The 14418-nt window shown below is 40.8% G+C and overlaps 2 protein-coding genes and 1 non-coding gene across 3 annotated transcripts; 1 reads left to right on the plus strand and 2 right to left on the minus strand.

The window, feature by feature from the left end:
- Positions 1-148: 148 nt before the first annotated feature.
- On the minus strand, positions 149-13168 carry LOC127368514 (uncharacterized). The gene is made up of 24 exons (XM_051409398.1): positions 12768-13168; positions 11893-12239; positions 11721-11755; positions 11351-11456; positions 10711-11257; positions 10472-10613; positions 9593-9722; positions 9177-9362; positions 9035-9090; positions 8834-8920; positions 8504-8671; positions 8296-8420; positions 7813-7889; positions 5596-5741; positions 4679-4854; positions 4425-4530; positions 3660-3789; positions 3480-3535; positions 3333-3375; positions 3054-3118; positions 2819-2930; positions 2510-2637; positions 1865-2256; positions 149-1131 (listed from the first exon to the last, which is right to left on the minus strand). Exons 1-24 carry the CDS (start codon positions 13028-13030, stop codon positions 993-995), a joined length of 3762 nt encoding a protein of 1253 aa, XP_051265358.1. The 5' UTR covers positions 13031-13168; the 3' UTR covers positions 149-992.
- On the minus strand, positions 7074-10596 carry catip (ciliogenesis associated TTC17 interacting protein). Its single transcript, XM_051412559.1, has 10 exons — positions 10448-10596; positions 9593-9772; positions 9177-9362; positions 9035-9090; positions 8834-8920; positions 8504-8671; positions 8296-8420; positions 7813-7889; positions 7592-7659; positions 7074-7429 (listed from the first exon to the last, which is right to left on the minus strand). The coding sequence occupies exons 2-10, from the start codon at positions 9708-9710 to the stop codon at positions 7241-7243; spliced, it is 1074 nt and encodes a 357-aa protein (XP_051268519.1). The 5' UTR covers positions 9711-9772; positions 10448-10596; the 3' UTR covers positions 7074-7240.
- A 63-nt stretch (positions 13169-13231) lies between the features above and the next one.
- Positions 13232-13303, plus strand: trnae-cuc (transfer RNA glutamic acid (anticodon CUC)). Its single transcript has one exon. It is a non-coding gene; the product is annotated as a tRNA-Glu (tRNA).
- The last annotated feature ends 1115 nt before the right edge of the window (positions 13304-14418 follow it).

Raw genomic sequence — 14418 nt, forward strand, 5'->3', positions numbered from 1 at the left:
GACGGGTTTAGCTGACTCATTTTCAACAGGCACTTCTCGTGTTACTAACTAAAGGGTGCATTACAACCACATACTACCTACTGTATTTTTAAAGCATTTTAAAGTACATTAGATTTTCCAGTTAGTGCAATCATACATTTCCACTCAATTTTGGAGTTAAAATGAATTTGTTTATTCTCATACATTCATCTGACAGCCCAAATGTATATTATATAAAGATTCAAAACTAGATAAGTCCAACTCTATGATAAAGTGGTTGGTTATCTGGACACAATCAATATTACAATAGTTTACTGTAAATGTAAACATAACATACAAATCATCAATCATTTAACAGTCTGAAAGGCCGGTCTACTTACTACATTTTACTCTTGTATCCATGGTTTTAAAACGATTAGAGGATGTAGATAATGGATGAATGCGAATGAAGGACAGAGTAGTCTTACATTTTAGTATTGTTGCTACTTTTACTTTGATAAAGGATTTGGATACTTGTGACTCCATGCAACCACCTATACAAACAAAAAGAAAGAAACGTGTTTTATCCACAAAAACCCTGACACTGATCATTATAATATGCCCTACACATTGATTTCATTGTGTTATATAAGTTTAAAAAGGTGGATGAAGGGTTTGTCACATAAGTGGTGACATTCATCACTCGCGTACATGCAACTGCTTCTCTGTGATCTGTAATATTGTAACAAAAAGAAAAGTTCCAAATGATGTCTTATTGTTCATTTTTCCTATATCACATGTATCACCAGTGGTCATCAATTCAAAACAGACATGATGCTTCTCTGTTCTTAAGATTAGGAGACATCAGCTTCTTAAGGCAACTTCAAAGACGCTTACATTTAAATTCATAAAGTCAGCTATACCTTACAAAGATAAAAAAGACACACACACTCATACACTCAGTAAATTAGTATGGTCTATTAGAACCCGGAAATTTGTGCACATTGCCAGCGTTGCACTTGGTCTCCGTCAGCTCACACAAATTTGAGGACGAGCTTCTTGGTGAGGGTGTATTTAGGCTCAGGCATTTGTTTGTAATTTAAATATTCTCCTTTGCTGACCTCCCTGTTCACACGTGTCAGGACAGTGAGTATATCATCATCCCGCTCCGAGCTGCACAGAAAACATTGGAAACATATTACAAATTATAAATCTTGCTCAAATTGTAAAACAACAACATCGTGGCCTCTGACATATCACATCAACAGCATTTGAAAATGGCAAAACCACATCTACAGTATTAATTGTTTTTGCATTTCTTGGACAGGACAGCAGAAGATAGACAGGAAAGGGGGAGAGAGAGGGGGGATGACTCACAGCAAAGGGCCACAAGGTCAGCCCTGGTACATGGGGCGCTAGCTCTACCAGGTACCAGGGCGCCCCCTACTGTATTCTTTTTAATCATGTTGCCTAATTTGGAAAAGACGTCAGATTATCGCTATCACAAATTGCATATTATAATGGTGTTCTATTGAGGTTATGGGTCCATCATGTCAGAAAGTAAACTCACTGTAGTTCCTACTTTTACCTTTGAATATAGACTTGTTTGTAATGCTTTGGGAATACTATAATTTTAAGCATATTATAAGCATTAATACTATATATCTGTGTGGTCGAGCAAAGTGTATTTCAACATTTTTAAATCAACAAACAGCAGTCTAAGCTCTATTCTAATAATTGTACATTATTTAAGACAGATTTTATTGAAAAAAAAAAACAACTATTTTATTTTCTATTTTAGTGCTCATCTTCACAACAGAGACTGTGGTTGGCCAAAGCTTTGTCTAAACTGTGACTGGTGGACAAACAGCTCAACAAGCATCTTCTTAAACTCTGTGTCTCTCACCTTTCAGCTGACCTCAGAAGCTCCTGGCACAGCTGCTGGATGTAGATGGAGCCTGTGGAAGTGTTTCGAAACGACTTGCACTCTGGCACAGTGGCCATCCCCAGCAGGAAGTCAGCATCATGAGGCACCGTCTCGCCATGTACAGGACCTGCGTCTTCCTCCAGACGGCTCTCTCTGTCCTCCTCCTCCTGTCTTGGCCTTGGGGGACATGGCACATATCCTCTCTGGTAGAGGCTTCCCTGACATGCTTGGATGAAGAACAGTTTGGGCTTCCCTGCCAAGGTGGGAGCTTGCCCGCTTGTGAAGGGCTTTGTCACATCTTGCAAGAACACCTGCTGCGCATCAGTCCCATAGACACTTCCCTTGTTTCCATGGGAAAGCATGCACACCACCTGAGATCAGACATCAGAAGCAGTTAAACATGAGATGAACTTATATGCAAGCAATTACAGTTAATCACAAAAACTTGTAGATTTGGATCTACAAGTTCAGTTAGATAGAAAGACATCTCATTCTTTTATGGAGAGCGGTATAGACATTTTCATTTAACAATTAAGATGTCAACTCTTTCTTTTAAGGAGTAAAAAAAAAGTATATACAGTAGTAACTTTTGTTAGAGCTCTGAAGGTGTGTGGTACTGCTCACCAAGGCATCATCATCCAAAAAATTTTTTTTGCCCAGCTTTTCCAGCTCCCTTCGCATGCTTTCAGCAGTCAAGTTGTTGTGCACCACCACAGTGAAGCCAAGCTTTTCGAACACTTGGTGCAAAGTCTCTGTGTCACATACAAGAGAGACAAACTGAAGCACACTGGTAGATTAAATTTTTCATCATATCATATGTGATTAGTATCAACTCTGAGCATCCCGAACCCTGATTGGTGCTCGCTAACTAATAAATATGCAGTTACATAAACAAATCAGATCACATGGTTAAAGAAATACAAGGGTACATACTCTCATCCCGCTGAGACCCTCCTCTATAGTTCAGGGATGTTCCCGGGAAGTCCTCATTGTTGAAAATCACACACATACCACGAGGGTTATGAGACAGGATGTAGTAGTCATTCTAAAAGGTACATGCACATCCACATAGACAAATCATAAACATGATTATGTTAATGATAACGTTCTGATAAATTGATGAATAGACGAATGGATGAGAAGCATGTGTGTTTGTGTGAATGGTTACCTGATCAAAAACAGGTGAGGGCCCAGGGTTTGGTTCTGCATCGGAGCAAACATTAAGTCTGACATCTGAAGAACAAAGACAAAGACAGCAGAAACTTACATCCCTTGGATGTGTGTGATAAAGAATAAAGAATAATAGCATGAGAGTGGATATCTGACATTGAGGAGGGGGTGGGAGGTTCTGAAACTGTTACCTAGGCTTTACGGGTAACTATTCAATAGCTGTGTGCTCAAATAAATATGGAGTCAGTGAGTAATACTGGGAAATAGAGTGACTTACTGTTGTGCTGAGTCTCAGATATGGACAGAACAGGTTGTGTTGGCTGAGGGGGAAGAAAACAGAGTCTTAGTCCTCAGTAAAGTGGCTCATTATAGGAACTGTACACAAACACACATCTAACACACGTACACACACACACACACACACCTGGTAATCCATGCTGACATGAGATGGTAATGTAGTTTGAGGTTGCTGGGTTCCCCCTGAAAGAGTACATTGATATCAACGATGAATTTCATAATAATACACCATATACATATGTTTGTATGAGCTGGTATGTATGTCTGTATGTGTGTGTTTGTGTGTGTGTGTGTGTGTGTCTCATACTCTGTATGTAGCGCTGTACAGTCAGTGCCTGCTGTTGATCCAGCTGCAGCAGTATTTTATGCAGCTCATCAAGCTTTGTCTCTGACAGTAAACCCGCCTTTTCCATCTCAACAAACACATCCAGGGCTGTCTGCAATCAACAGAGAAGACTTGTTTGTCTCCGTGTGTGGAGGCTTTACAGCCGCATTGTAGGTGTAGACAACACTTCCGTTGCAGTAATAAAGGTCTGGAAGAGTTATCAATACAATGTGCCAAACGTTGGGTGCACATTCCTATTGAAACCCAGTATGCATGTTAAATTAATGTACACTATTCTATTTTAATTTGAAACATTAAAGTTGTATGTACAGTATGTTAAGACATGGGAGTGCCTACATCATGTGAGTGGTTTATACGTTATGTGATCATAACCAAACTACAACCCAGTTCCTATTTGGATAATGAAACTTACATTTCATTATAAAAGCATTAAATTATTTACCAAACTAAACATGGTTTAGTTTGTTTGATACACCCTTGTCAATTTTCAAAATATGAAAGATATACATACCTAAGCTGCAGGTTAATGTAGCAGTTGGGAAAAAATAAAGTAGTAGTAGTAAATGGTGAAATCCTACTGGTATGCTAATCACAGTGAAGAGAGTTTAATTATCAACTTTTAACTAATGTTGTATATTATACTTTTACTAAAGTAAAAGAGTGAAGTCTACATGTCATCATTTCTTATATAACTATGGGTGTGGCAAGGTAAGTGAGTATTCTTACATTACATGTCTCAATTTGTCTTTTGCCCAGCTTGCTGCTCAACAGAAACTTCATCTTGTCTAAGTTTTCTTTGGTCATGTCCTCATGTATTTGGTACAGCATCACCCTGACAGAAAGAGCAGGAGAGTGAAAAGGAGAAAGACAGACAACAACAACAGGCAAATGACTAAAAGTTTGAGAATAAAACTGATTGGATTACACTCTTGCCACACTGTTTTCTCTTGCAGTTACAGTACATTTCTCTCTGCTTTCACCTGTAATCTGACAGGATGAGATTTGCGTCGGTTTCTTCCGGCCGCCTGCTGTCTGTCTCCAGGAGGCTGAGGAGATCAGCTCTACTGATAGTTTGGAGCAGCTGATAAAGGAAGTAAGGGTTCTCCAACAGACCTCTTTCTTCAAGTTTCACAAAGAGCTCTTTTGCATCCTTGACCTGTATGAGAACAACCAAGAAATACACAATCAAACCTGTGACAAGACAAACCTTGAAAGGAAGCAAGATGCCGAGAATGTTAACAATGGGAGAGAAATACTGTCTATAAAACACATCTCCATCATAGACTCTGACTACGTTTTGCCATCCAAAAAAGTATTTTGAGTTAAAAGAAAGGAAGTGCTGTTTGATAGTAAAGAAATAAGTCACAAATATGAAATAATGACCCTTAAGGCCTATTTCAACGGCAGCACTTTGATATGTGTAAGTTTGATAAGTAAGTGTTTTTTTTCTACTTTTGCCTTTTGCCAATTCCCCCTTGTTTCCTTTAGATACTGCCTCAGTTCTTATAGTTTTTGGAGCACTTTGTGAATTGAATTGATGTAGATGTTCACATAGACCAGTCTAACCCAGCAGCTAAGCCACCCTTTTCTGACACAGAACAGCAGCTGAATGTTGTATGCTTGTAGCTACGTGGAGAGTGATAAGGAGAAAGTGTATCAAGCTCGGCCCAGCGCTCCAGATGGATACTAATGTTATCAGGGGGTGAATTTTAAGATAACAGAGCACACAAGGCTCAAACTCAGAAAGCTCAAGTTCTTCCTTTTTTATATTTTCCCTTAATCCAAGAACTTTTAAGTACTTTCCAGGCCCGTGGCAGCCGTGGCTTTGGTAAAGAATACTTATTCTCATTGTGTGAGTTAAGGCCAAACAAAAGCAGATGAGCTATGTAGTACTCACCCCCTCCAGGCGTTTCCTTTTGACAAGACCCTGACACAAGAAGCGGAGAGCGTCCACCTCAGAGGACTCCAGCTCCTCATCAATGTGGGCCAACGTCAGTCTGTCCATCACAGTACCAATCCCACCAGCACAGGCCTGGTGCTCTGCTCACTGCGCTCGGCTATCAGGTGATATCAGAGGCAGAAACAATAGAAACAAAGAGAGGGTCAAAAGAAAAGGTTTGCACTTGTTAGGGACACTAAAATGAAGCCAGAGAAAGAATATAATTTGTATAATAATCGTGATAAACTAGCTTTGACAAAAGAAACTATGCAAAAGCATACAGTACAAAAACAGTACACAATCACACTATACCACTTCTATACTTGATGTGGCTGAATATCAAATAAATATTAATTTACCACACAGATGATAAACATATGAGACAGTACAGTAAGATCACTGTATACTCTTAAAGTGCCTTATGACCTGGCCCCAGATTATAATGATATACAGTTTATACAGGAACCTGTATAGAGGGTGTTGAGGGCACCTCAACTGTGACGTAGTATTTTGTTGACCATTGATAGTTAATATCAAACATGTGCATGTGTACTTGTGCGGTACAGTTGTATTGTATTACTGCCTCTTTCCTTGTTTTTCTTCTTGATTTTAACTTTTGCACTAAAGTTTTTTGCCATTTTGTGCCATATACATAAGATTTATTATATAAGACATACAAATAAATATTATTACATTATAGTAGTCCTACAGGACGGTGTTAATATTCAATAACACGCTGCGGTGGCCTCACAGAAAAGTCCATCAGATAGACAACGAAAAAGTTTTGGACTCAAGACCGAGCGGCACCACTAAAGTAATATCAAGTCAGTTTTTATAAGTTAGTTATACATTACTGCCAACAGGTTACAGTTTGGGTTTCTCCATAGACTTTACATAAGTAACGTTAGGTCACAGCAGGCACAGACTGTAGAAAGTGCGTCATCTTACGATGTTGAAACTTACCGAGTTCAACTTACGTCCAACAAGCGAAAATATCTAATAAACTTCAGTAAAACCTCCTTTCTGAGAGCTAACAATTAGGTTTTAGTGGTTGCGGTTGTTATTTTGCCGACACTCCTTCACATAGCTCCCGCTGCTTTCACTTTCAGAGGAAGAGAGACACTTTTTAGGGTTGTTGCTTCCGCTTACAACCTTCAAAATAAAAGCCATGAGAGTAAACAATGAAGACACAGAGGGATTTGGAATATTACTGCCGAGATATTCATAGCAGCCTATGTTCTTACATCTCCAAATGTATCATTTAGAGAAGGCTGTAACATGTCTATCTATTATATAACCTTTTTATTATTTATATTTTTATTTATTTTGAAGACAGACTCGCTTCTTCCTAGTTTAGGTCAACAAACCTCACTGCTCAGACATCTGCCTCGCCCAGACAAGACTGATAGGGTAACAAAACGAAGCTACAAGCACAGTTTGAAACAAACAACTTTATTCATATACTAATTACCTGTCACTCACACAAACAGAACAAGCCAAATACAAATTAAAAATTTAATCTCCAGTTAAACTGATAAACAACAACAGAAAGTTATTTAAAAAAAAGGCTGATTTAAGCATGGTTCCTCCCTCTGGTGTGCTTTCAGAGTGAGGGGGCTTTCAGGCTTGGCTCTGGAGGACGGTGGGAGGCAAAAGGGAGAAAGTACTCTCTGGCAAACGGGAAGATGTCATCTGGTTTCCTTAGCAGCAAGAACTGCAAGAAGTCAGATATAAGGGCACGGATCTCTGGATGCTGTCTCAGGTAGGAGGCATGATCCCCCTTCAGCTCCTCCTGTCCCACAGAGACATAAACACACATTCATATTTTTACCTGTTCAAAGGATTTATGGGGAATGTGATATCTGTATAAGGAAACAGTATTATTCAGGTAATTCAGGTAAATTATTCAAATCTTAGGCCACTGTCTTTATCACATGAGAACATTGTTGGTTACCTTTCTGTCCAAGAACTGGGAGCGCATCTGCATGTCTTCTTCCCAGACCAGGGGGATCTTCTCAAAACCTAACATACACACACACACACACACACACACACACACACACACACACACACACACACACACACACAGACACACACAACACACACACACTGTGAAAACAACATAACTGACTTTTTTTTAGACGAACAGTTTTATGTGTGTGGGTATAGTGTTACCTTTTTCCAGGTGTGATGGCAGCTGCAGAAGTCTCATGGTGACCGGTGATCCTACCTGCATTCTGGTGGCCAAGTGCCTGATCAGAGAACATAAACTGATCAAAAAAATCTATCACACAATATTAACATTTTATTCACAAGACTTATGTAGTTATATTATAGTTATGGGTTTTAATGTAGTCTAAAGTTATTATTTCTCTAGGCCATGTTAATAATTTACTTAAACAGATTTAGGAACAGTTTTTGGACCTTACTTAAGAATGTTGTGGCAAAAAAAAAAGCAATTCTTATTTTCAGGCTAATGAAAACATACCTATGAATATTATGTTCCATTTTTGCTAATAGAGCCTGCTAAATGTTACACACTGGACCTTTAAGGAGCTGTAAAAGTGTAAAATCAACGGTCACACCCTGTGACAGTGTGAGACAGTGAGACTGTCCAATACGTGCAACAACCTGAAGAGGTGTAGTCATTGAGCTTACCCATCAGCCAGGAAGTAGCACTGCCAGGAAGTGGGACTGTCCTCCACAGAGTGAACAGTCCTCTCCACTCCAAACACCTCCACTGTCTCAGCCCCAATCTCCAGCTGCTTTAGACCCAGCTCACTCTGACCACACAGAAACACACAATCAGAGTTCAACAACACCACACAGAATCAGCGTCAGCGGTCATTCTGGCATACATACTTACAAAAGTGGTGTGGATAATGTTTAATCCCTGGTCGAGGGAGATGAAAGTCATGTGTTCTGGCACCTCCTTCTTAAGAGCGATCAGGCGCATCAGCAGCAGGTTGGAACCCTCAGTTACCAGCCCTCTTAGGACAGACATGGGATGGGAAACGCTCTCCTTCGTCACGTCCTGTGCACAAACAAAAGAGGATCACACCTTACAGTAATTTCACAAGACAAGAGGTGGTTTGTTGATCATCTCCAAGCAAGAATTGAATGAATGGTGGTGTATCACATTTATATAAAAATTATATAAAATGATATAATGAAAAACTATTGTTTCTTCTCTCACCTCTCCTGCAATGGTAACTCTATCGATCACCATCTGCCCGTCACGCTGCACCATGTGACACCTCTTGTCCAAACTGTGGCCCTCGAGCTGAAAAGGGATTCAAATGTGTTATAAGACAGGGAATGCAAAACACTCACTGAGCGCAACAGCTGATCCTTGTGCGTTAAAATTGGACAGTATAGGAAGCTTGCAATGACTCACCTTGACATACTCATGGTAATCTTCCTCCAGCACCTCCAGCTCCGTGGTTAGGTAGGCTTAAATGGACAAAGGACATAAAAATACTGAAACATCTGTAAATGGATAAAACCTCAATCTGTATTTGTAGCCCCCCTGGCCTCACCTGTCACTGTTGTTCCACAGGGGGAGTCATCAATGGCTCCCTGGCTCTGAGCATGGAGCAGCACACAGGGCTGCTGGCCTCTCCGGGCAAACTCCACCGTCACACTGAACTTCCCCAGGTCTCGGCCTCCCTCTGACACAGTCACCAGAGAGTCTGGAAACACACACCTCTGCAGCTCTGCAGGCTCTGAGACAAGTGGGGGAGACTTACGTTTGGACATGAGCCACAATGGACAGTTTCATAAAGCTCGTTTTCTATTTAAAATGCTGACATGAAGTAAACACTCTGCTTCCTTTGTCAATTCTATGTATATATATATAGTTTGTATGTGTGTGTGTGTGTGTGTGTGTGTGGCAACTCAAGATGTGCCACAACCAGGTGGTGCCAACTCTCCAGAAAACACACTGACAACTCACCGATGCTGGACATGAATGTGATCGCTTCTTCAGAGGTTTTCAGCTCTTCTCCGTGTCCGGCTCCTTCAATATCCTCTAAGGCACCGGCAGGAGTCTTGTTTTCCAGCGGGGCTTCCATCGTTAACGCTGCCTTTATTTAACGGCAGATACTCCCGGTAGTGAAAATACGCGCTTCCGTTGCTGTAACAGCGTTATGAGACAGACTTCAGTTGTGGCCGACAGGTTGTTTATGTCATTTTCCAGGCTAGCAGTCCTTTTGCTGTTCTGCAGCCCCTTTTCCGACACGGAAAAAAGACGTTGTCATAGCAACGACGCTGCAGTACCGTAACAGTGGTTGTGTGTGCGCAGACGAATCTGGAAGCAAGCTCCCACCAACGCATAGTGCACACAAATAAATCCTGTTCATTGTTTGAACCCGTTTTAAAATCGTTAATGTATATTTAGTTCAGAGTTCAAAACAGCAATAACCCGATACAATTACTTTTTAACACGCAGTTATTGGTTCCCATAAAAATAACGTGTTAAAAAGTGTTTTAGGAACAGTTTTAGATACAAAATATGCATTGATAAGGAGGCAATACAAATATCAGCAGTATTCTGCATTCAGGGCTTCTGTGTGTAAAAGGTTCTGATGAAGTAGTGTAACTCCATACACATGGACCCATCAGTGATCATAAAGGGGGTTTATTCTGATACAAAAATCTGTGACAATATAAAAGACAATGATTCGAGGTGATGATTTTAAAAATAAAAGATTTCAAGTGATAAAAAAGATAGAGTACATTTTTAAGAAAAAACCCTTCCCCTGACCTAATTATACATTCTTAATTAAGACATAAAGCATACTGTATTTACATGATTTCTGTTGACTGAGCTTCAGTTACGATGTGGTAACACAAGTCTCTTCCTCAGAGTGAACCTCACTTCAGGCATCTGCTTTAATGCACCCGGCTGACTGGACCCTTCTTTCTGGGCTACATCATTGTTCACGCGGTGGAGGATGGTGGTCATGTCGTCACCCCTAAAATAAAATACAGTGTTGAAAAACAGATTACTGCGCCTATATTATGATTCAAAACAGAGTACAGTACACACTGCATGGTGAGTGTGATATTTACCTCGGACAGCCCTCCTTCAGCTGCTGACACACAGATTGGACAAACCAGCTCCCATTTATTGAGTGTCTAAATGCCGCATAGTCTTCAACAGTGGCAATGGCTACCAGAACATCGGCTTCCTCAGGGATGAATTGTGAATGAGAATCATCAGCCTGCAGATCTTCTAATAACACTCCCTTCTGAATCTGCCCTCCCTGGCAGGCCTGTATCAGGAACACCTTGGGCTTGCCGGTGAGGGCCGACTGGTCGGTTGCCGTGAAGGTTCTCGTTATTTGTTTAATGGAGAGGGGATTCCCATCAACCCCTAAGACTACACCCTTTTTTCCATGACTGAGAATACAGCAGATGAAGGCGTCCCCATGTTTAGGAGCCTCCTGAAGATCAGTGAACCCGTTGCCGGACCACTCCTCAACCCTGAACTCCTGCAGCTCAGAGAGGTCGCTCAGAGAAGCAAAGTAACGCAGCGCCTGATCCATCTGGTGTTTGGTTTGATCTTCACACATCAGCACTCTGAACCCCAGCTCGCTGAAAACCTCTGCCAAACTTTCTGCAGGAAATGTAACAAAACTTAGTTACGTTTCAACGACCAACAAACAAGACAATCAGGTAAACCTGTGAATCTGCCTGTTCTGTAACATACGAGCATCTCTGTAGGTTCCACTTCTCTGTTTCATATCTGTGAAATTTTGGTTGTTTATGATTACACAGAGTCCGGTAGGCTGGCTGTTCAATTGGTACTCCTCATCCTGGAAACAATGAAAACATGCATTTCAATATTTTATGCTCCAACACTTTTACTAACACAGAACAGCTTTACTTGTCTTTACTAGTTTAAATTTCCTTACATATGACAGTATTACAAAGCTAATGTTCTATATATAAATACAGGCTAATAAGCATGTGTCTGCAGGCTTTGAGGTAAAAGGTTTAAAACCCTCTTGTTGTGTCTCTTTAACAAAGCCTAACTAAAATCATATAGTGTGCTGTTTCAATATGAAGTAAAGACTCACCTTCTTTCGCCTCTTGCTCTCTTGTGACGGGACATCTGAGGAAATCAGAGTGAAACAGATTTACACCTCCAAACACAAAACTCAACATCGTGGGAAAATAGACTGTAAGCTGGTATATGAGGAATACTAGAGACGGAAATCTTTTTCACCAAAATTACATCTGTTAACATACCGCTGTTGTCAACTGAAGAAGCTTGGACAGGTTTAGGTAAGAAGTTAATGTTGTTCAACTGTAGGCTCTGCAGTTCAGGGTAAGTGGTTTTAATCTCATCATCAGTTTGCAGGAGGTCGAGGAAGGCTTGGCAGGTGTCCTCTCCTTTATTCATGATCTTATCCACAAGCTCAATGACGTGACCCTCTACGTCTTCTTTGTTGATGCTTTTAAGGTTGATGTACTCGCGTCTTGTTATCAGGTCCTTCTCATGAACTTTGTTGAGGATTAGTATGCGGTCTGCAGACAAAGTCATCTGTATGGCAGTTTTATTACGTCTCACTGTGTCTCTGGCTGCCATACTGAATCTGACAGAGATATAGAGACAAGTAGAAGAGGATTAGAAGATGAGGAGGACTGGACATGTTGCTCTTCTGCTCATAGTGAGGTACACCAGTCACCACACTGGGGTTTTTGGTTTATAGAGTCTAACTGTGCATACTGTAGTAGCATTGCTTTAGCACTGAAGAGCCATTATCCTCTTGTACAGTGTAAGTACTTACGTTGTACTTCACTCATGAGAGACAATAAAGCAACATAAGTTTAATGCTAAATACAGTAACAAGCGTTACTTTGTTAGTCTTCAGAAGGAATTAAAGTGTTATTAACTAGCTATTTGGAATTCAAGCTAACTCCGGTCATTCAATTGCAGTCAGAACTTAACCTGGCTAACTTTATAATTTTCTATGGTAAACTGAGGGTACCGTAAGTTAACTGTGTTAACTACTATGGTTTATACACAATAAAACAATACAGTGGTGATTACATAAAGCTTTGGTAACTTAGTGCCAGCAAGTCTCTGCTCCAAGTGTCCTTTAGGGGGTCTGTAACGTTACCTTGAATTCCTCGTTGTTGTGCCGTAATAACTGTAGCTGCTTTCGTTATAAAGCTCGGTAGTCAGAGATGACTTTGCTCCCAACCTGAGATGAGTGTGTAGACCATTTAATTCTGAACTCATGTGCTTCGGCTTTATCGTGCGATGTGCAAGAAGTCCATAGAGTAACAAGTGAAAGCTGGAGTAGGATGAAGTGAAAGACAAAAGAGACGGAAGAAGCATAAGCGTGATGCGTGGCCACCACCTAGTGGAAGAGTTTGTCATTGCTGTTGGTGTTGTCCCACCATCGGCCACAGGGGGCAGTGATTGGTCTAGTCCTTATTGGCGCGACGTACGCAAAGAAGCTAAGCAACGGTGAGGTTTATAGAAGACACAGAAATAAAAGTTACACGTATGGACTCAGGGATATGTTTACATCGTATTTATGATATAATAATTAGAATATTCTACTGCAATTTACAGCTTTCCCTGGTGGTCTAGTGGTTAGGATTCGGCGCTCTCACCGCCGCGGCCCGGGTTCGATTCCCGGTCAGGGAACTTGCTTTTATACCAGATCAGCTGCAGTCTTTATGATGCATCGACGGTTGTAGTTTGCGGTGCGAGTTTATTTCTGAACTTTATTGCATTGTTAGCCCACACAGCCTTCAATGCTCGTGTTTGATTTTATCTTATTTATTTGACATGAAATATATATATATATATTTCATGTCAAATATACCACCCATAACAAATACATACTCATATTCATTAGTGAACAACACAATAAAGGATCATTTATTTCCATTGTGTTTCTCATTGTGGTTTATCAGTCCCCTCTGGATAGATTTTCTCAAATGGATGACCTGAGTCACTGCAAAGAATATTGTCATCCAGTCACTGCAAACTCTTTCAGTAGCTCTGAATATAGTTAATACCTCAGGAGTGCAATCTGTCAACCGCTTGGCTGAAATGAGTGTCACAGGAAAAAACTAATGTATTTATTGTTGGTAACTTTAAAAAACGTTTCTGTAACTTATGGTATGGGACATGGGCCCCTCTACAGGAAAGGACAGAGCAGGCTGTTCTTTCTGATTATGCTCAGGTCCCTCGACGTGTGCACTTGGCTACTACGGATGTTCTACCAGTCTGTAGTGGCCAGTGTCATCTTCATTTCTGTGGTGTGCTGGGGAGGAGGCATTGGGATTTATGGTGCCAACAAGCTGAGCAAGCTGGTGAAGAAGGCCAGCTCGGTGGTGGGGATGGACAGCGTAGAGGCTGTGACTGAGAAGAGGATGAAGGGGAAGCCCGAAGCCATCATGGACAACCCCTCTCATCCTCCCTACACTGAGCTCAGGCAGCTCAGGAGCACCTTAGCCGCAGACTGATCCAGGCCCAGATCCAGTTTGTACCATCAGCCATCAGACTCCGCAACGCCACAGCACCCAGGACCTCCAACCCCTACTGATTAAGACTGGTTTGACTTTCAGCCTACGACGCACAAACTATTTGCACAAACTATTTTATTTAAATTGCACATGTACAGTTTAGTTTTTGTAGTCATAATAATAGTCATAATATTTTGCACACCATTGTACTGCATATAGTGTGCATATTTTTAATTATATTTTCTATTATATGTTATAATATTCTTAGTTTGTGATTCTTTATTGTAC

The sequence above is a fragment of the Dicentrarchus labrax genome, unplaced genomic scaffold (genome assembly GCF_905237075.1).
Source record: "Dicentrarchus labrax unplaced genomic scaffold, dlabrax2021, whole genome shotgun sequence".
Lineage (NCBI taxonomy): Eukaryota > Metazoa > Chordata > Actinopteri > Moronidae > Dicentrarchus > Dicentrarchus labrax.